The sequence below is a fragment of the Phocoena phocoena genome, chromosome 2, assembly GCF_963924675.1.
Source record: "Phocoena phocoena chromosome 2, mPhoPho1.1, whole genome shotgun sequence".
Lineage (NCBI taxonomy): Eukaryota > Metazoa > Chordata > Mammalia > Artiodactyla > Phocoenidae > Phocoena > Phocoena phocoena.
The window spans coordinates 115,210,540-115,233,690 of NC_089220.1; the positions used below are offsets into that span (position 1 = coordinate 115,210,540).

The 23,151-nt window shown below is 37.7% G+C and overlaps 1 protein-coding gene and 1 non-coding gene across 5 annotated transcripts in view; one reads left to right on the plus strand and one right to left on the minus strand.

Moving 5' to 3' along the window:
* The window catches only part of NEO1 (neogenin 1), a 239,684-nt gene that overhangs the window by 165,285 nt on the left and 51,248 nt on the right, over positions 1-23,151 (plus strand). For 3 of the 4 annotated variants that reach the window (XM_065871046.1, XM_065871047.1, XM_065871048.1), the window contains exons 8-11: positions 9,461-9,620; positions 16,664-16,818; positions 21,159-21,307; positions 21,680-21,818. In XM_065871046.1, coding sequence (XP_065727118.1) covers positions 9,461-9,620; positions 16,664-16,818; positions 21,159-21,307; positions 21,680-21,818 — 603 coding nt within the window. Of the gene's footprint in view, positions 1-9,400; positions 9,621-16,663; positions 16,819-21,158; positions 21,308-21,679; positions 21,819-23,151 lie in introns of all 4 variants that reach the window. The other variant, XM_065871044.1, reaches the window with a different exon arrangement.
* Positions 3,385-3,491, minus strand: LOC136119756 (U6 spliceosomal RNA). The gene has a single exon (XR_010655715.1). It is a non-coding gene; the product is annotated as a U6 spliceosomal RNA (small nuclear RNA).

Sequence of the window (23,151 nt, forward strand, 5' to 3'; positions counted from 1 at the left end):
AGAGGCTGTCTTTTCTCCACTGTATATTCTTGCCTCCTTTGTCAAAGATAAGGTGACCATATGTGAGTGGGTTTATCTCTGGGCTTTCTATCCTGTTCCATTGATCTATATTTCTGTTTTTGTACCAGTACCATACTGTCTCGATTACTGTAGCTTTGTAGTATAGTCTGAAGTCAGGGAAGCTGATTCCTCCAGCTCCGTTTTTCCTTCTCAAGATTGCTTTGGCTATTTGGGGTCTTTTGTGTTTCCATACAGATTGTGAAATTTTTTGTTCTAGTTCTGTGAAAAATGCCAGTGGTACTTTGATAGGGATTGCATTGAATCTGTAGATTGCTTTGGGTAGTATAGTATATTGCTTTGGGTAGTCATTTTCCCAATGTTGATTCTTCCAATCCAAGAACATGGCATATCTCTCCATCTATTTGTATCATCTTTAATTTCTTTCATCAGTGTCTTATAATTATCTGCATACAGGTCTTTTGTCTCCTTAGGTAGGTTTATTCCTAGATATTTTATTCTTTTCGTTGCAGTGGTAAATAGGAGAGTTTTCTTAACTTCACTTTCAGATTTTTCATCATTAGTGTATAGGAATGCCAGAGATTTCTGTGCATTAATTTTATATCCTGCTACTTTACCAAATTCATTAATTAGCTCTAGTAGTTTTCTGGTAGCATCTTTAGGATTCTCTGTGTATAGTATAGTATCATGTCATCTGCAAACAGTAACAGCTTTACTTCTTCTTTTCCATTTGGATTCCTTTTATTTCTTTTCTTCTCTGATTGCTGTGGCTAAAACTTCCAAAACTATGTTGAATAATAATGCTGAGAGTGGGCTACCTTGTCTTGTTGCTGATCTTAGTGGAAATGGTCTCAGTTTTTCACCATTGAGAACGATGTTGCCTGTGGGTTTGTCATATATGGCCTTTATTATGTTGAGGTAAGTTCCCTCTGTGCCTACTTTCTGGAGGGTTTTTATCATAAATGGGTGTTGAATTTTGTTGAAAGCTTTTTCTGCATCTATTGAGATGATCATATTGTTTTTCTCCTTCAGTTTGTTAATATGGTGTATCACATTGATTGATTTGCATACATTGAAGAATCCTTGCATTCCTGGGATAAACCCCACTTGATCATGGTGTATGATCCTTTCAATGTGTTGTTGGATTCTGTTTGCTAGTATTTTGTTGAGGATTTTTGCATCTATGTTCATCAGTGATATTGGCCTGTAGTTTTCTTTCTTTGTGACATCTTTGTCTGGTTTTGGTATCAGGGTGATGGTGGCCTCCTAGAATGAGTTTGGGAGTGTTCCTCCCTCTGCTATGTTTTGGAAGAGTTTGAGAAGGATAGGTGTTAGCTCTTCTCTAAATGTTTGATAGAATTCACTTGTGAAGCCATCTGGTCCTGGACTTTTGTTTGTTGGAAGATTTTTAATCACAGTTTCAATTTCAGTGCTTGTGATTGGTCTGTTTATATTTTCTGTTTCTTCCTGGTTCAGTCTCTGAAGGTTCTGTATTTCTAAGAATTTCTCCATTTCTTCCAGGTTGTCCATTTTATTGGCATAGAGTTGCTTGTAGTAATCTCTCATGATCCTTTGTATTTCTGCAGTGTCAGTTGTTACTTCTCCTTTTTCATTTCTAGTTCTATTGATTTGAGTCTTCTCCCTTTTTTTCTTGATGAGTCTGGCTAATGGTTTATCAATGTTATCTTCTCAAAGAACCAACTTTTAGTTTTATTGATCTTTGCTATCGTTGCCTTCATTTCTTTTTCATTTATTTCTGATCTGATCTTTATGATTTCTTTCCTTCTGCTAACTTTAGGGGTTTTTTCTTCTTCTTTCTCTAATTGCTTTAGGTGTAAGGTTAGGTTGTTTATTTGAGATGTTTCTTGTTTCTTAAGGTAGGATTGTATTGCTATAAACTTCCCTCTTAGAACTGCTTTTGCTACATCCCATAGGTTTTGGGTCGTTGTGTTTTCATTGTCATTTGTTGCTAGGTAGTTTTTGATTTCCTCTTTGATTTCTTCAGTGATCTCTTGGTTATTAAATAGTGTATTATTTAGCTTCCATGTGTTTGTATTTTTTACAGATTTTTTCCTGTAATTGATATCTAGTCTCATAGCATTGTGGTCAGAAAAGATACTTGATACGACTTCAATTTTCTTAAATTTACCAAGGCTTGATTTGTGACCCAAGATATGATCTATCCTGGAGAATGTTCCATGAGCACTTGAGAAGAAAGTGTATTCTGTTGTTTTTGGATGGAATGTCCTGTAAATATCAATTAAGTCCATCTTGTTTAATGTATCATTTAAAGCTTGTGTTTCCTTATTTTTTTTCATTTTGGATGATCTGTCCATTGGTGAAAGTAGGGTGTTAAAGTCTCCCACTATTTTTGTGTTACTGTTGATTTCCCCTTTATTGCTGTTAGTATTCGCCTTATGTATTGAGGTGCTCCTATGTGGGTGCATAAATATTTACAATTGTTACAACTTCTTCTTGGATCGATCCCTTGATCCTTATGTAGTGTCCTTCTTTGTCTCTTGTAATAGTCTTTGTTTTAAAGTCTATTTTGTCTGATATGAGAATTGCTACTCCATCTTTATTTTGATTTCTCTTTGCATGGAATATCTTTTTCCATCCCCTCCCTTTCAGTCTGGATGTGTCCCTAGGTCTGAAGTGGGTCTCTTGTAGACAGCATATATACGGGTCTTGTTTTTGTATCCATTCAGCCAGTCTGTGTGTTTTGGTTGGAGCATTTAATCTATTTACATTTAAGGTAATTATCGATATGTATGTTCCTATTCCCATATTCTTTTTGTTTGTGTTTTTTTTGGCGGTACGCGGGCCTCTCACTGCTGTGGCTTCTCCCGTTGCAGAGCACAGGCTCCAGACGCGCAGGCCCAGCAGCCATGGCTCAGGGGCCCAGCCGCTCCGCGGCATGTGGGATCTTCCCGGACCCGGGCACAAACCCGTGTCCCCTGCATCGGCAGGCGGACTCTCAACCACTGCGCCACCAGGGAGCCCTGTATTTAATTTTTGATAGTTTGACTAATATGTGTCTTGGTGTGTTTCTCCTTGGATTTATCCTGTATGGGACTCTCTGCTTCCTGGACATGATTAACTACTTCCTTTCCCATATTTGGGAAGTTTTCAACTATAATTTCTTCAAATATTTTCTCAGCCCCTTTCTTTTTCTGGGACCCCTATAATTCTACTGTTGGTGCGTTTAATGTTGTCCCTGAGGTCTCTGAGACCGTCCTCAATTCTTTTCATTCTTTTTTCTTTATTCTGCTCTGCAGTAGTTATTTCCACTATTTTATCTTTCAGGTCACTTATCCGTTCTTCTGCCTCAGTTATTCTGCTATTGATCCCTTCTAGAGAATTTTTAAATATATGGAACGCTTCACGAATTTGCATGTCATCCTTGTGCAGGGACCATGCTAATCTTCTCTGTATCATTCCAATTTTAGTATATGTGCTGCTGAAGCGAGCACATCATCAGATCTTTTATTTTCACAACTGAACTCTGGTGGCAGAAGGAAAAACAACCAGCCTAATTCTTAATATAATCAGACCTTTTTTTTTTTTTTAAGTAACAGATTTTTTACTACATTTGGCCTAGATATCTGTATAGTTCACTTATGCTTTAGGATCCTTGATAATCAGTTGGCATACCTGTGAAACCTTTGAGTAGTTTCTGGACGTTTTAATTTTGTCATGACTTCAGATAGGTTGATTTTAAGCTCAGGTGTATTGAGCAACAGAGAAGTCCTAGGACTCAGTAACTATTGCTGTTTTACACTAGAAAAAAAAATATTGTTTAATTGTTGCAACTAGTCAGTCTAAACCATTTCATTCTTTTCAACAGTATTATTGAAGTATGATATGTAAAACTCTCTACAGATAACATCATTTTGTATATAGAAAATCATGAAGAATCCATGAGTAAACTATTAGAACTAATAAATAAGCTTAGCAAGTCAGTATCAGTATACATAAATCATTTGTATTTATATATACTTGCAGGAACAATCTGAGATTGAAATTAAGAAAACAATTTCATGTATAATAGCATCAAAAAGAATAAAATAATAAATTTAACAAAGGAATTTCAAAACTTATGCTCAGAAAACCATAAAACATTTTTTAAAGAAATTAAAGATGTAAATAATAAATGGAGACAATTCGTGTTCATCAATTTAAAGAATTAATACATTCCCAACAGTGTATGAGGATTCTAGTTTTTCCAACACTAAGTATTGTGTACCTTTTTTGTTTGTAACCATTGTAGTGGGTGTGTAGTAGTATCTTTTTTTTTTAATTAATTTATTAATTTTTGGCTGCCTTGGGTCTTCGTTGCAGTGTGTGGGCTTCTTATCACGGTTGCTTCTCGTTGCGGAGCAGGGGCTCTAGGCGCACAGGCTTCAGTAGTTGTGGTTTGCGGGCTCAGTAGTTGTGGCTCATGGGCTTCGTTGCTCCACAGCATGTGGGATCTTCCTGGAACAGGGATCGAATCCGTGTCCCCTGCCTTGGCAGGTGGATTCTTAACCACTGCGCCATCAGAGAAGTCCCTGTAGTAGTATCTTATTGTGATTTTAATTCACATTTTCCTAATGACATTGATGTTAAACACATTTTCACATGTGTGTTGGCCATTTGTATGTTCTTTTTGGTGAAATGACTTTTCAAGTCTTTTGCCTGTTTTTAAATTGGCTTGTTTTCTTACTAATTTATAGAAGTTGATTATATATTCTGATCCTGAATATATATTCTGAATTATATGTTCAAGTCCTTCATCAGATACACACTTTGGAAATATTTTCTGCCAGTCTCTGGCTTATCATTTACTTAGTTGTTTTCCTTAATGTGCTGAAGTTTTTATTTCTAATAAAGTACAGTTTATCTGTTTTTTTTCTTCTGTATCTTGTGCTTTTGTTATCATGTCTAAGAATACTTTTCTAACCCAAGGCACAAAGACTTTCCCCTATATATTTTTTGAGAAGTTTTAGTTCTTCTATTAAGTCTAGGAGCTGTTTTGAGTTAATCTTTGTATGTGGTGTTAAGTAAGGATCTAAGTTCACTGCTTTGCATGGGGATATGTAGTTGTACCAGCACCAGTTGTTGAAAAGACTGTTCTTACCACATTGAAACTTCTGGACACCTTAGCTGAAAACCAGTTGACCACAAATATAGGGGCATACTTCTGGACTCTCAGTTCTCTTTCACTGATCTATATGCCTATTCATATGCTGGACTGTCTCAATTACTAGAGCTTTATAGTAACTTTTGAAATCGGGTAATCCAAGTCCTCCAACCATTTGCTTCTTTTTCAGAATTATTTTGGCTATTCTAGATCTTTTGCAGATCTTAATATTAGATTTTAGGGGCAGCATATCATCTTAACAACATTAAGTCTTCTAATCCATGAACATTTATTTATTTAGATGTTTTCATTTAGATCTTTATTTATTGAGAGTTTAAAAAATTTCTCTCAGCAATGAGTTGTAGTTTTCAGGGTACAAATCTTACGCTTCTTCCATTAAATTTATTCTTAAATATTTCATTCTTTTTTGATGCTGTTGTAAATGGAGTTGTGTTCTTAATTTTAGTTTTGGATTGTTCATTCCTAGTGTGTAGAAATAGAGTTGTTTTTTAGATATTGATCTTGTATCCTATGACCTTGCTAAAATTTATTCGTTTTGGTAGCTTTTTTTTTTTTCCTAGATCCATTAGGGTTTTCTACTCAGTTAATTATTAATTACAAATAAAAACAGTATTACTTTTTCCTTTTTAATCTTTATTCAGTTTTTCTTGCATTCTTGCACTGGCTTGGACCAGTGCAATGCTTAATATAAGAAGCAGGAGCTAACATCCTTGTTTCCAGTGTTGGGGAAAAAGCATTTATTCCTTCACCATTTAAGTATAATGTTCACCATAGGTTTTTTAGGTCTAGGAAGTTTACTTCTTTTCCTAATTTGTTGAGAGTTTTTATTGTGAATAGGTGTTTGATTTTGTCAAATTCTTTTTCTGCATCTATTGAGATGATCAGGTTTTTTTCTGTTAATATATATTACATTGGTTTTTGGATGTTAAACTAGTCTTGAATTCCTGTGATAAATTGTACTTGATCATGGTTTATAATCCTCTTAATATGTCACCAAATATGGTTTACTAATACCTTGTTAAAGATTTTTGTATCTATGATCATGAGGGTTCTGTAGTTTTCTTTTCATGTGATATCTTTGGCTTTTACATCAGAGTAATACTAGCCTCACAAAATGAGTTGGAAGTGTTTCTACTCTTTCTGAAAGAGTTGTGAAGGATTAGTATTAATTCTTCCTTTAAATATTTGATAGCATTCACCAGTGAAACCGTCTGGGCTTGGACTTTTCACTGTGGGAAGATTTTTATTTATATTTTTCTATCTATTATAGTTCTGTCTAGATTTTATGTTTCTTCTTGAGTAGGTTTGGTAATTTTTGTCCTCCTCGGAACGTTTTTATTTCCTTTAAGTTGTCTGATTTACTGGCATAAATTTGTTCATAATATTCTCTTATAATTTTTAATATCTGTGGGATTCATAGCATTGTCCCCTCTTTTATTTTGGTAGCTTACATCTTCTCTTAATTTCTTACCCTTGTATTTTTTTAAGAATGTGGTTAAAATTTAATTTTTTTCCAGCTTTATTGAGGTATAATTGACAAATAAATGGTAATATATTTAAAGTGTACAACATAATGATTTGATACATATACATTGTGAAAGGATTCCAACATTTAAGTTAGTTAACACATCTATCACCTCACATGGTTACTTTTTTGGGTGTGTGAAAAAGCTTAACCTGCTATATTAAGAAAAGAAAAAAAGCTTAAGGACTACACTCTTCAGTAAGGTAGAACCTTAGGTAATTCATATGAGACTTATCTTCTGGTAAAGGTATTTTAATTTCCCTCTAAGCACTGCTTTAACTGCATCTTTTCATTTTTAATATGTTGTATTTTCATTTCATTCAGTTAAAAATATTAAAAAAATTTTTTTCTTGCTATTTCTTCATTGACTTGGGTTATTTAGGAGTGTGTTTTTTGATTTCCAAATATTTGAGGTTTTCCCAGATTTCTTTGGATTCATATATTTTGGGTCTCTTCTGTTAGATGTGTATGCATTTATAATTGGTATATTCAAAGAAGAAATACATAAATAAATGATAACAGTTGGAGATTTCAATATCCTACTCTCAAAAACTGATAAAACAATTAGAAAGAGTACAGAGGACTTAAGCAATCCTGTCAGTCAACTTGACCTAGCTGACATCGTAGACTCTCCACCCAGCAACTGCAGACACAGATTCTTTCCAAGCACATATGGAACAATTGTCAGGATAGACTATATGCTGGGACACAAAACAAGTTTCAGTACCTTTTAAAAGGCTGAAACTGTACAAAGTATGTCTCCAACCACAACAGAATTACATATAGAGTGGCATAGACATATATACACTACCAAATGTAAAATAGATAGCTAGTGGGAAGCAGCTGCACAGCACAGGGAGATCAGTTTGGTGCTTTGTGACCACCTAGAGGGGTGGGATAGGGAAGGTGGGAGGGAGACGCAAGAGGGAGGAGATATGGGGATGTATGTATATGTATAGCTGATTCACTTTGTTATACAGCAGAAACTAACACACCATTGTAAAGCAATTATACTCCAATAAAGATGTTAAAAAAAAAAAAAAAGATACCCACAGCAGGTCCATTCTTTGTCTGGAGCTTGCTTTCCCTTGCTATGAAAGTGGTAAATCCCACAAGCTCAGGGTTTTTCTCCTATAACACCTACTGCACGTGCAGGCATTCATCCTGGGCCCTTTGCATTGCCTTCACGAGACTTGGGGGCACGGGGAATTGACAAAAACAAACAAGAGTCCCTGACTGCTCCCATAACCCTGAGTGGCACAACAAGGACTAAAAACGTCTATTGGCTAAATCCAGAGGCCTCTTAAGCTAAAAACCATGGCTGGTTTTAACACTCCACCACTTCCTATTCCTAGGAAGGGTGATTTAGCCTTTTTTAAATGTCAGTCTCCATATATAATATAGAGATACAATGATAGTACCTATTTCACAGAGTTGTAAGGATTGAATGAGTCCATGTAAAGAGCGAGAGTGCCGTGTAGAAAGTGCTCAATAAATGGTAGCTGTCTAGAGACTTTACGTTGGTCTTCCTCTGCCTTTCCCTTGGAGAATTTATTCTCTTTGGCATATTTATTTAGACTGCCTCACTTTAAAAGATTCTCCTGTAATTCATAGACATTTTCAGGAGGTTGTTGTCCTACCATTTCATTGAAAACGAGGTCCAGAATTGTCATGCTTTCCTCTCTGCCTCTCTTCTGATTTCCCCATTAAGGTTAGGACAGAATTCGAATTCCGTCAGTTGAAAATTGTGAGATTAAACGTATACTCCAAGGTGAAGGAGATTTTAGGTTAATATTAGGAATGGACTTCTAAAGTTAGAAGTGTCCAACAACAGAATGGGCTGACTCCGGGCATACAGACAGAGGCTTTCGACTTGCAGAGCTCTGATTTGCCACTGCTTCATCTGTCCCATCAAGTCCCTGGGGTCTGCAAGCTGTCATAATCTATTACACTGCAGTGAGGACTGTACCAAACAGATATGCTACCTAATAAGTATTATATCTGTGTGACTTTGGAATTTGTGATGCACGATTTTATACTGTTGTAGTCAAATGAATTGATGAGAGGAAATGAACTATAACTTAGTGAATTGAGAAAGGTTATCAGACTTCCCTGGGTATTGCCAAATACAGAGAGCAAACTTTAATGTTAGACTCCAGTTGAAGATCTGGCTCTTGAACCTCCTGCAGAGCTAAAGGCACACACAGCTCTGCAGTGAGGTCATGATAGTCTGTGGGGCCTATGTTGAGTGTAATTAGGCCCATCCATACTATAAACATTATTCCATATTTTGATAAAGTGGGAAAAAATATTGAGGTTTTATCATATATAAGGCTTTTATGTGCAAAGTTCAACAGATGTTGCATGCTGCTTTCAGAATTAAAGAAAATTACTTGGGCACTGATGTGTCCTTCCGTGAAATGTTTTATTCTTAGCTGTCACACTCCCTGTCCCTTGCCAACAACCATTATAGTGACCAGAAAGTCTGCTTGCTCTGCAGTGATGTGTCTTGACTAGTGCCCATTAGTTTTCAGTAGTTACCCCTGGCCTGCATGTTAGCCTTCAGTTTAATGGCCTTTTTTATGTTCATTCATTTTATTTTATTTCCCATCGTGGTTTTGTTTATTTCTTTTTTGTTTTTTGTTTTTTCTGTTCTCTTTTTTAAAACCGTCGTGGTTTGCCCTTCATATTCCCCAATATTTGCACATGACAAGATGTTGCCATCCCAACATTACCTCCCACTTCACTGACCAGTGCCACTACTGACCATCTAGCACCAGCCACAACTGGACCACTGCCTTCAGCTCCTCGGGATGTCGTGGCCTCCTTGGTCTCTACCCGCTTCATCAAATTGACATGGCGGACACCTGCATCAGATCCTCATGGGGACAACCTTACCTACTCTGTCTTCTACACCAAGGAAGGGATTGCTAGGTAAGTGCCTGTACGTCTGGAGCTGGTTAGTTGCATCTTGTCCACCCAAGACCAGCCGTCCCCCCACCCCAACTCTTTACCGTGTAGAATCTCTACCAACTTTCAGAAAATATGATCACCGAGATGACCTAGTTTTAGGTCATTAAAAGTAAATTCCTAAACAGACTGAAGTCCTGGTATTCTTTCCTGCCTCTCTGGGATGACTTGGGGAGAGAGTTATTTAAGTTAGAAGTATTAAAATGTAACCAGGGCTACCGTTTTTTCATAAGAGTCAGTCAAGCACAACCCATAGGCTATGTCTTTCTTAGAACTTTCAGATTCTAGAAATTAAGGTAGTTATTAAAGTAATCTTAATGAATATCTGTCTGTACCCGTACACGGATGTGGGTTGCTGAGCTCTGGGGTGTGGGGGGGGGTGTCTCCTTGATGACACAAGAGTATTTAGTGACTCATTTTCCTAAAACAGCATTTCATTAAATTTCTGTCCATCTCCACCTCTTTCAGGAACTCACGTTGCTCTCCATTGCTTTTGGAGATTCTCTAGAATCACCAGGCTGCTTTACTCCACAGTCTACCTTTGTTTTATCTATCCAACCTTATTTTCCTTTAACCCCAGTTTAGCTCACTTTCTAATGAAACCAGTCTAATTCCTGTCACTATGCAGCCTATTTTCCCAGTCTGTTCTCTTCAGTCACTTCCCCCTTGAAAAAAGCGTTTTTCAACTGAAACTAAAATTCAGTTAATCTTTCTTGGCCCAGACTAAGCCCCATGAAGCCCTCATAAACCTTTCTCTACCTTTTTCAGCACATACAGCTTTTCTCTTGTATGTATGTCTGTGCCACTGATATTGGCACTTAATTATGATAACACATGATCTAATACTACCATAGTTGTTACTCTTCTGTTATTTTATGTGTATTTGTGTTGTTTTCCCAACCAGGTTATAAACTCTTTGGGAGGTACCATGCCACATGCTGACTGTGTACTCTGAATGTTGCTGAGTAGATTCCTTCATTGTGCTGTTACTTCACACCAAAATAAGAAAACTAAAATAATCTGTCTTGGTTATGGCCCTAACCCATGAAATAAAGCTTGTATTTCTACAAGGGTGCTTAGATTTGATATATATTGTATTTAATACCAGACTGGCAAGTTCAGCAAGTACAGGCACCTTCGTCAAGTCAGTACCCCTTGGTTTAATACTCTTGAGACATCTGAGTGACATAATTTGAGTCAGATAGGTGGAGCTGCTCCCAGGGTCATAGAATGTTCATCCGAACACTGCACTGGATGTTTGGGGAGTCACAAAGATAAGGAAACGTAGAGCTAGTCCCAGAAAGGCAAGATATTACTACCAAACAGAACCTGTCTTAAAATGTTGCCAGTAGGCTTTTAGATCGCATTGCAAACGTCATGGGATTACACAGAAGGAAAAAAGCTTTTAGTAATTCCTCAGAAGCAAACTTATGTGCATCACAGGGCCTTTGCCCTTGTTGTTCCTTCCACCAGAACTGCATTTCCCTCACAAATAACTGTCTGGCTTCTTGTCTGTCATCCTCAGATGATCCCTTCTCAGGTCTTCCATGACTACCCACCCAGCTTAACCCCTTGGTCACTGTCGCACAGCGGGGCACTTGGTGGCTTGTTCCCAAGCCAGTTGTTAAATTTTCAGGAAATTTTGCAAACCCAATGACATGGCTCAGTAGTTCAGAATTGGGTAGAGGGAGTATTTACAGTGAGAAGTGCTACAAACCAGAGCCAGTTGTTAAACATTTACCAGAACATCACTGTAACATACCACCGTATTTTGTTTTTTAGCTTTTGTGTTGTGTTTCTTCAGAACACTTAATACTCAGAAATTTTCTCTTCATGTTAATGCACTCATGGTGTTTGTCTTGTTCAGTGGAGTATCACCATCACCTGGAACAGAGCCTGGCTTATAAGTAGCACTACAAGTATAAATAAATACTTGTTAAGTGAGTAATTCTAATGAATGGAGAAATAATAATTATTCAAGAAATGTTGAGATAATTAACCTCCATTTAATAGAAGGAATAAAGTTGTATCTCTGTCTTATGTATAATAACAAGTTATAGATGTATCAAGACGTATTTTTAAAACTTCTAAGTGTATTAGAAGAAAATATAGAAACTATTTTCATCACTTAATGTATCTTTTAAAGGAAGACAGAAAATTCAGGAACCATATAGGAGAGATTGACAGAGTTTATTATATAACTGTAAAATTCCATGTGATAAAACATAATAAAAAAATCAAATTATCAACTGATAAGCTGGGAAAAAATTTAACATTTGTAGAAGATTGTATTGATATCCAGTCTATATAAAGAACTTCTACAAATCACAAGTAAAAGACAGATATCTCAAGAGGCAGATGGTATAAGTAGGTGCCTCAAAGAAGTTAGTGGAAAGCCCATTAAAGTTCAAAAAAAAAGTTTTCACGATTACTAACAATCTTGGAAATACAAAATGATGAGTTACCATTTTTCACGTGTAAGGCTGGCAGAAATTTTAAGTTGATAATATCCAGTGTTAAGTGAGCTGAATGTTGAGATTAAATCCAATCTAGGCTCTTGGTGGTAGTATAAGTTAGAGGAGCCTTTGGAGAAGGTGATTTGGCAGAATTAAAAAAAAAAAAGTTTAATGCACATTCCTTTCAACCCAACAATTACACTTCTAGGTGTCTGTCCTATAGATGTGCCAATATACATACACATAGGGCACTCATAAAAAATGTTTATGTAGCATTATTTGTAAGGATTAAAAAAAGGAAACAAAGTAAATGTCCACTGGTAGAGGAATGGGCATATAGTTAATATATGTATATCCATATGAAGTATGATGCAGGAATTTTTTTAATGACTTATATCTATATATTTTGATGTGTATATAAATGCCTAGGTCAGTGATTCTCAACCAGGGACAGATTTGCCCCCCATCTCCCAGTGGGCATTTGGCAATGTCTGCTGACACTTTTGGTTATTGCAGCTGAGGTGGGAGGGGATGCTTACTGCTGTCTAGTGAGTAGAAGCCAGAGATGCTGATAAACATCCTACAATGTACAGGACAGCTCCCCCCCCACCCACCAAAACAAAGAATTATCTTGCCCAAAATGTCAAGATACAGGTCTACATGCCACCTTTAGGTCTCAGGGTGGAACAGGTTTTAAGGAGGGAGAAAAACTAGGACTTTTAATTATATATACTTTTGTTTGTAATGAAAATCTGTCACTTATTAGTGAATCATGTGTTGAAATAAGCAGGGATGATTAATAAATGAAGTTGGAATTGAAAAAATGTAGAAGATAAATTGGCAGGGGCAGGAGGACAGGGCAAGTATATGTGAAGAAAGAGGAGGTGCAAGGAAGATCCAATTTAATTTGTGTTGTTGGAAGGATGGGAAAGTAAGAAAGCTCTGGCCTAGAGTTTTTGGTCAGAATTAGTAAGAGATTACAATAAAGTGGAAGTTTGGAGCCAAGTGTTGGAATGCCAGTAGGAATTTTGACAGTCAGTTAAGAAGGGACCATTTTAGACTTCTGAGCAAGTATACACTGTGGTTTTATTAAACAGCTTTTATTAGCAGTACTTGGAGGGCACTGCATAAGATTAGAGAGGAAAAGCAGTGGAGTCAGGGAGACAGATCAGTAGTAGTTAGGTTGATCTAGGCATGTGGTAGGCCCAGATGAAGATGACAGCAGTGACTTGGAACAGACAATAAATCTGGGGAATAGTTCAAAGGAATATTCTTGGAGATTGTAATAATAATTTTTGTCGCTTCATTACTTTATGATTTCTGAACAGAAGCAATGAAAGAATAGAAATAACACTAAGTCAAAGACTAGATCCCTGTTACTTGTTTTATAAACAAAACTTATTTAACCTTTATAAGTTAAATTTTCTCATCTAAAAAATGAAGGTCTTCATAGACATTATCTTCATAGACTTAAAACATTTCAATGTGAGGATGTATGCCGCTGCCTGCATTTACGAATTCCCCTACTTCCTGCATTTGATAATTCAACCACCAGGTGGCATTATGTGTCTTGGTCATGAGCTATATAATTCTGTTGGGTACCTGAGTTTCCTGAAATTCCAGAGGGTTCTTCCTCTGCCATTCCACCTATGAAATGTTCACCTTTTTTTTTCAATGCCTTTAATGTAAACAGCAGTATTTTCTGTTAGCCACCAAATGGAAAGTACAGAGTAAGTTATTCCAGAAATTAATAGCATTTTAGAGTTGGACAAAGCCTTATATATCTGTTAGTCTAGTCCGGGAGCTGGCAAACTATAGACCCTGGGCCAAATCACACTTGTGATTTTTATGGCCCAAGAGCTAAGAATAGTTTTTACATTTTCAAACGGTTACATTTGAATAGGTTGTACAAGTAACTACAGTTGACCCTTGAACGACATGGGTTTGAACTGCACACATCCACTTATATGTGGATTTTTCTGTACTATGGTACAGTACTACATGATCCACAATTGGTTGAATTCCCAGATTCAGAACTGTGGGTAGGGAGGAGCAACTAAAGTTATACTTGGATTTTTAACTGTGGAGATGGTTGGTAATATTTTTCATTTGGCATCTTGGCCTGTAGATATTTACTATCAAGCCCTTTAAGAAAAAGTTCACCACCCTGGGCTCATTCTTTCATTTAATACATGAAGAAACTGAAGCCCAGAAAGAATTGGTGACTTTCCCACTATTCCCTAGCAAGCTAGTAGTGTTGCCAGAACTAGAATTGGAGCTCCTAACTTCTGGCCCAGCACTGTCTTAGTATAAAGTGTATCTTTTTCTTTCTCTTTTGACTCTTAGCTAAGACATTCTAACCTAAGACCCATCGTAACCTCACACATTTATGAGAATTGTCCTTCATAACTCACCCTGGATCTTTCCTGAAGTCAAAAGTTTTTTTCTAGACAGACACTTGGTTCTGGGACCTCAGACCAATCTACTGTTAGAAGCCTTTTCAGGTGCTAGATGTTTCATCTTAGGGAATCATACCTCCTACTGATTTTTTCTTGTTGTAATGCTTCTGTAGAAATTTGTTCTAGGTATTTTCCCCTTTTACATAGGAACAAACAAAAAGATAAACGTGATATCATTAGTATATCATTTACACATCAAAAGGCAAATTTCCATTCATTCATTCAGTACACATTTGCGATGGTACTTCTGTGTGTGAGCCTTCTGCTAGTGCTTCTGTGGTATGTGAACATGAATGAACACTCTTTCACTTTTATTTAAAGTAAGATAGTGCCCCCCTCCCCCCCCCCCCCCCCCCCCCCGCTGTCTTTCTGAGAGAGAACTTGTTTAAAGTTTCATGTACAGTGAGCGAAACAGACTATTCTGTGCTCTGGCGTGGAGCTGTTAGTTTAATGAAATGTCAAATACCATACTTCCTTTTAGACGGCATTTGTGATTGGATCAAGTGTCAGAAACCTCACAGCATAAGAAATCAGTTGATACTCTCCTTCTAAATCTTGTGATTTAGAGGTTTAGCTGAAGAGAAAATAATATCTATAGATATCCCAAGTGTCTCTGAGCAATAACTTTTATTACCGTGATATTCTTTTCCAATGGACCCAACTGACTGTAAACAGACAACCTTTATAAATACGTTGTGGGTGGGTACTGTTTGTTTTAATTAAAATAACATAGTTTAAAGAACTATAGAAAACTATTGAAAAACGCTCACATCTCCGAAATGCAAATGTTCACACACAATCAGACAAATTGGCATATGGTCACGTAGAACTAAACAAATCTTAATCAGTAGCTTCAGGGAAAATTATCAGTATATTAAAGTAAGAATTTAATTCAACAGATTATTAGGTAATTTTAAATAATTTCTTCCACAGAGTAGTTTTGGGCCCTTTTATTGCTCTCTCAATATAGACACAGATCTTTCCTCACATGATCAGTAATTCTTAAAGACCAGCTATTTGTCTAAAGCAATTATTTTCCTTTACAATATTTGTTGAAAGCAAATATAATCTGGTTTTTGTTATAGTGAGTACAGTATACTGAGCATAATTATGGGCCCAAGTGTGGACACAGAGACCCCAAAAATAGAGCCTGGAGGCCACCTTTTTAAAGAACCTAACTGATAACTGTTTTTATGTTTTCATCGCATAACACTAGACCACTGGCCATTTGTACTGTTTGTGATAAGATTTGTTAAACATTTCAAATCAGTTTGAAAATCATTCAAGATTTTTTGTTTTAAGAAATAAATTATAAAAATCAGAGGCATGGGCTTTCCTGGTGGCTCAGTGGTTGGAGGTCTGCCTGCCGATGCAGGGGACACGGGTTCGTGACCCGGTCCGGGGGATCCCACATGTCGCGGAGTGGCGGGGCCCGTGAGCCATGGCCGCTGGGCCTGCGCGTCCGGAGCCTGTGCTCCGCGGCGGGAGAGGCCATGGCAGTGAGAGGCCTGCGTACCGCAAAAAAAAAAATAATAATAAAATCAGAGTCATGATTAGCTTATTTTATAGACTGGATTCATTTAAATTGTTAATGTTTTGTTCTCAGTTTTGAAAGTGATAATCTCTAATTTTCTTTTTATTGAGAGTCTGTTATCCAGAAGATACACAGCATTCTTTGATACTGTCTGTGAAAATTGGGTCATACCTATAATCACCTTCTATATGTCTCCCTGAGGATAACCCCTTAAAATTCAGTGATTCCTAAAGCGTACAGAATTGGTGACCAGCTGCCCCATTTGAGATGGCACCAAGAAGACTCTTTGTGTCTTTTCTGAAAGGAAGTTGTGATTATAGCCAGGAATATCAGTAATGTTTAAGCAAGAACACCAGCGATTTATCAGACATGTATGACATTGCTCTTTGCCAGCGTCCATATTCTGTGCAGTTTCGCCCCCAAAAGTTTCCTTTTTTGAGAGTTAATTTGGCTTAGATTTATTAAGATTTTGATGTCATATGGTATCTATAGACATTACAATGAAAATGAAACTGCACATTCTGGAAATTTTCCTAATCGATCCCTCTTTCTCCAAAGGGAACGTGTTGAAAATACCAGTCGCCCCGGAGAAATGCAGGTAACCATCCAAAATCTAATGCCAGCGACTGTGTACATCTTTAGAGTTATGGCTCAAAATAAACATGGCTCCGGAGAGAGTTCAGCTCCACTACGAGTAGAAACACAGCCTGAGGGTAAGTCTCCCATCTCTCTGTCAGCCCCACCTATAGGGAGACCTGTATGAAGGGCTACCTTATATATAGCCTGGCATACCATAGGAGTGCAGAAGATAACAGTTCCTCACCTTCAAGGTCCTTACAAAATAGTTACGGGAGATCAGATTAATTCACATCAAGCAGTAGCAAATAGTGTAAGACAATATAATTCTGCTGATAGACACCCAAATTTCACTGATCCTTTAAGACTAGCTCAGATGCCTTCCTAGAACCTTCCCTCTGATCTTATCTAATATTGTATGTATCTCGACAGTCCTAAGATACATTATCATTTTCTTCCTTGAATTATGGTTATGAATATATCTCATTAATTTTATGGCAAAGACAGAGTCTTTTCTATCCTTTTATTTCCCACCATATCTAATGCAGTGCCTCACATAGGAAGTAGGTATTTAATCATTGTTCAACGGGATTGCCCTGATCTTTATACATACCACACTCTTTGGAATCTCTTCAGGGCTTTACTTTGGACCTGCTGTCTTTTGTGCTAAATAATGTTACTTCCAGTTACATTTCTTAAGATTTTCTCCAACTGAAATGAGTGTCAAGTTGATTTATCTTAGAAATGTCTTCTGTGTCTTAAATTTTGGTTTTAAACTATAGGCCAGAAATGACAAGAAGCAGTCAAATCAGAATTAATGCTTATCTCATGAGGCTTTCTTCTACACTTTTACCTTTTAACATGAGCCACTGTTTTTCCTTGGATCCTTCTCCAGATTTCTTTTACTGTTAACTGCACTAGTGTTTCTGTATTAACAAACTTGCAGTAACAAAATTTTACTTCAGCTAGGGAGCATGGGAGATAAATTCATGAAAGCTACTGACCAGGGAACTAAGCATATTAAATGAATTTACCGCTGAAACTATGGAAATAATTCAAGGACTCTGCCCGATGGGTAGCATAGGTGAAGTCGAAAAGCTGTGGAACTTCACTTTCTAATGCTGCAGCAAATCATTTACCCATCAAACAGTTATTGAGGTCCTCCTTTACCAGGCACTGCAAAAACTATAAGAGATGCAGAGGATGGACAAGATAGGAATTCTCCCCTTAAAGAATGAGCAGTCAATATAGGAGGCCATTGATCATTCCAGTAATAGAGCTTAAAGACCAGGAATCAAACCCAAGCAAAAACAAGAGGGCCAACAGAGAGCAGGGGGTCGGGGGGCGGGGGGGTTGATTTAAGGAAAGAATGTGTTCTTGCTGCAGGGAAAGGATGTTGAATTTCATGGTTGCTGTGTTCAGATGAGAGCAGGAACTCCTAATATTAGATTTCAAACTCAAGCCATGAAGCAAAACTCAATTTTCCTTCATTAACTCTCACATACAGGCGTCATTCATGAAAGATAATGGGATACAGAACAAGGAAGAGTTACTGTAAAAGTTAGGTATATCAAGTCAGGTTCCTAGAAAAAGATGAGACCTGAGGTTGGCCTTAAAGCATTTGGCTTAGAGCAAGCATTCTTGGGGAAGGACACTGCTTGACCCCACCCCAAAATAGGACAAACAGTGCACATGCAAGGTGAGTCATGATGAAAGTAAAGGAAAAGACCACTGAATTTGATTCAGTTTCAGGGTTCAATCCTGGGGCCATGACCCTTCTGAAGATACATGAAAATATTTGTGTGTCTGTACATCTTCACATCTTCCTTGGGAAAGAGCCTGTGGTTTTCATTATCATTTCAGAACTTACAAGTCAAACTATTGAGAACCACTGCACTAGAAGGGGCATTGTCAAGTCAGAGATGAAAGAAGAGATTTATTGAGTGCCTGTCATGTGCCAGGCACCATGCTAGGCAGCAAGATGTAAAGACGAGTAAGACTTGACTTCTGTTCACAAGGAGCTTACAGTTTGGTACCAGCGCCAGACAAGTAAACGGGCAATGATGTGATGTACAGTCATCACAAGGAAAGTAGGCAGCACAATCATTTATTCAAGGAATTCGATGAAACGAAAGTAGCTAAATAAGAATATAGATGGAAGGGTCAGCAGATTCTGGTGAGAGTATTTTAGGGGTAGAGAGTGACTATAACATGTTTTGGCAAAAGAGGAGTTAGTGGAGAGAGATTTGCATTTTATCTGGAGGTATTCAGCTTGGGGGCAGGTGGGAGGGGCCGTAAGTGTGGGAGTCAGCCTTGGGAAAATAGTTTACATTTTTAGCTTTTCAAACCAACTTAAATTTTTTTCCATTTTTTAATGCCACTGTACAGATGAAATGAAAGAATTTACTAGCTCCTATTTTAGGATCATCTTTGCCTACATTTAGCCAATGAATATACTGAAAGTGATTTCAAGGGAATTTGTTCTGTTCTCCTTCCCTTTTAAAAAGTTAGGGGAAAGTTTTCCATAGCAGCAGAAGTGTGACAGTTCCCACCTGTCAGGCTGCACAAAATATGCTCTTAAGTGAATAACATGATTCATGCCTAAATAAAGCAAACAACTGCCAGAAAACCATATTCAGGTTTCTCTGCTTTGGTAGGAAAACGAATCTTCAACTGTCATGCTGTTATTTAAGCAAGCCAGCTTGTTTTACATTTTGTTCGTTTTTTCCCCTTTCCTTAAATCTAATGGATGTCTGTTACAGAAGCAGTGGCACCAGAGAAATGGTTTTCAGATACAGAGTATCCACCAAAATGTAGATATAGGCACCTGCCAGGATTTGTGTATAAACTGGGACTGGAACCTGTCAGTCAGACAAAAAATATAGTAAAAAAGGATGTGAGCTGTTGTAGGATTTAGAGCTGGGCAGACAATCAGTCAGCCAATCGTGGGATCTTCCAGTCACATCATCCCACAGAGGGTGTTGTCATAATCCCCTAACTGGTTTTCCTGAGTCCACGTTTTAGAACGAGGAAGTGCTCTGCTCCTAGCTCCACTACCCGCCAACTTTTCTATCTTTTGGGAATGGTTCTTAACCTCTCAGCCTCATCCATAAGTAGGAATGATAACAGTATCCATCTCATTTGGGTTAGTGCACAGATTAAATAAGATGTAATTTAAATAAATGTAAAGCACTTAATGCTGGACTGATTGCAAGCATTCAATAAATGGTGGCTATTTTTAAAATTATTATTTATCTAGTCTTGTGCCATTATTGTTTTTCTTCCATGCATGTGTTCACATGTTCTTTTTAAATGCAGATCTGATCATGTCATGTTCCTGCTCAAAATTCTTCAGTAATTACCTAACACCTGCAAGAACTAATCCGAACTCATAGCAGGGCCTTAGAGGTTCTCCTTTATCTGGCTCTTGTCATCCTTTGCAGCATTCTTTCTCCCATATCCATTCTTGTTTCACCGTGAACCACATGACACTGTGTTCTTACCTGTTATGTCCAAATTGATTGGATCAATTTCCCTCTTGGTGTCTGAGAAAACTACTCATTCTTCCTGCTCCTCGGAAGTCCTCACCAATCCTTCCCTTTTGTAACCACCCCCACCCAAAGCAGAATTGTGTACTCTGTTCTTTCAGTTTTCATTACAGACGTTACCTAATCTATCAGCACTTAGGATCGTCTTTGTAACTGTATGTCTGACTTCCCTCTAGACTGGGAGTTCTTTGTGGGCAGGGACTCTGTCCATCATTCATTGTATCCCCAGAGCCTGGTAAAAGAAGGCTCTCTTTTTGTGATGTTTGCTTTTATGTGCTGCAGTCCCACTGCAAAACTAGGATTTTATAAACCACAAGAAGAATTCTGCACTGTTCACATTTTTCTTTGAATAAATTTGAGATACATCACAGATGATTTTTGGTTTTTCAGTCATAAAGAGGGAAATCATTTAATTATATATTATCCTGAAACCACTTCAGTCAGAACGCTTGTTTTCGTAGTTTTTATTGTTTTAAAAACATAGCCAGGGCTTCCCTGGTGGTGCAGTGGTTAAGAATCCGCCTGCCAACGCAGGGGACACAGGTTCGAGTCCTGGTCCGGGAAGATCCCACATGCCGCAGAGCAACTAAGCCCATGTGCCAGAACTACTGAGCCTGTACTCTAGAGCCAGGAAGCCACAACTACTGAGCCCACATGCCACAACTACTGAAGCCCACGTGCCTAGAGCCCACGCTCTTCAACAAGAGAAGCCACCTCAGTGAGAAGCCCACGCACCGCAATGAAGAGTAGTCCCCGCTCGCTGCAACTAGAGAAGACCCACGTGCAGCAGCGAAGACCCGACACAACCAAAAATAAATAATTAATTAAATTTTAAAAAAAAAACATAGTGTGCCGTTATTGCTGAGAATGGTCTTGAGGGATGCAGTAAATTTTATTTATGTCTTACTGTCTTGAAATTTTCTTTCTAGTTCAGCTCCCTGGCCCAGCACCTAACATCCGAGCATATGCAACTTCACCTACTTCCATTACTGTCACCTGGGAAACACCATTGTCTGGAAATGGGGAAATTCAGAATTACAAACTGTACTACATGGAAAAAGGAACTGATAAAGAACAGGTATAATAGGAAGCCATTTTTTAATGCATTGATTGGAATAGTAGAGTTGAAATATATTTCCTAAACTCAATACCTGCTTGTCTAGAAATCTGAGGAAAAAAATATGTATAAGAAATGAAAAGTTGATAGATTCTATTTCTTGGTACAAAGGTTTATTCTGTAGTTTTTGCCAGCAAGGGTTCCTAAACATCAAGGAGTATTTCTCAGCAAACTGCAGTGCTTATGATTAATTTGCTTTAACTGTTAAATAATATTCTGTAAAAGGGACAAAAATCTGCATTATGTCAAATATAGAATTTGTATAGTTCTTTATTTTGCAGCATTTCTTTTGGCTTGAGTTGTGTATATATAAATTGTTTTATTTTATTCAAGGATGTTGATGTTTCAAGTCACTCCCACACCATTAACGGGTTGAAAAAATATACAGAGTATAGTTTCCGAGTGGTGGCCTACAATAAACATGGTCCTGGAGTCTCCACACAAGATGTTGCTGTTCGAACATTTTCAGATGGTGAGTCTTTCTTCCTCTGGAACAAAATACCATACTTGGGGGCGCTGGTGGCATAGTAGCAAGATCATGGGCTTTGGTGTCAAGGAGACTTGACATCTGAACTGGTTCAGATACCAGTTCTAGTAGTGTGACTTCGGTCAAGTCACTTCACATGTCTGAGCATGTTTCCTTATATGTGAAATTTATAATACCAACTTCATTGGGTTGCTGTAAAGATCCAGTGAGAGAGCATAGAACATGTAGTGCCTGGTACTGAATAGTTTCTCTGTATTTTTATTTTTACTAGATGCTTTTGTATAAGTAAATATTATTGCTTGTTCATAGCACAGACCATCCCAGGGCTGTTGGAAGGCTGGGCTTGCTCTACTTAATAATCATATTTGCCTGCCAAATAGGTCTTTTTTTTTTTTAAACATCTTTATTGGAGTATAATTGCTTTACAATGGTGTGTTAGTTTCTGCTGTATAACAAAGTGAATCAGCTATACATATACATATATCCCCATATCGCCTCCCTCTTGCATCTCCCTCCCACCCTCCCTATCCCACCACTCTAGGTGGGCACAAAGCATCGAGCTGATCTCCCTGTGCTATGTAGCTGCTTCCCACTAGCTACCTGTTTTGCATTTGGTAGTTTGTATATGTCCCTGCCACTCTCTCGCTTCATCCCAGCTTATGCTTCCCCCTCCCCATGTCCTCAAGTGCATTCTCTATGTCTGTGTCTTTATTCCTGTCCTAACCCTAGGTTCTTCAGAACCATGTTTTTTTTTTTAAGATTCCATATATATGTGTTAGCATACGGTATTTGTTTTTCTCTTTCTGACTTACTTCACTCTGTATGACAGTCTCTAGGTCCATCCACCTCACTACAAATAACTCAAGTTCGTTTCTTTCTATGGCTGAGTAATATTCCATTGTATATATGGGCCACATCTTTATCCATTCATCAGTCAATGGACACCTAGGTTGTTTCCATGTCCTGGATATTGTAAATAAAGCTGCAGTGAACATTGTGGTGCATGACTCTCTTTGAATTATGGTTTTCTCAGGGTATATGCCCAGTAGTGGGATTGCTGGGTCATATGGTAGTACTATTTTTAGTTTTTTAAGGAACCTCCATACTGTTCTCCATAGTGGCTGTATCAATTTACATTCCCACCAACAGTGCAAGAGGGTTCCCTTTTCTCTACACCCTCTCCAGCATTTATTGTTTGTAGATTTTTTGATGATGGCCATTCTGACTGGTGTGAGGTGATACTCATTGTAATTTTGATTTGCATTTCTCTGATGATTAGTGATGTTGAACATCCTTTCATGTGTTTGTTGGCAATCTG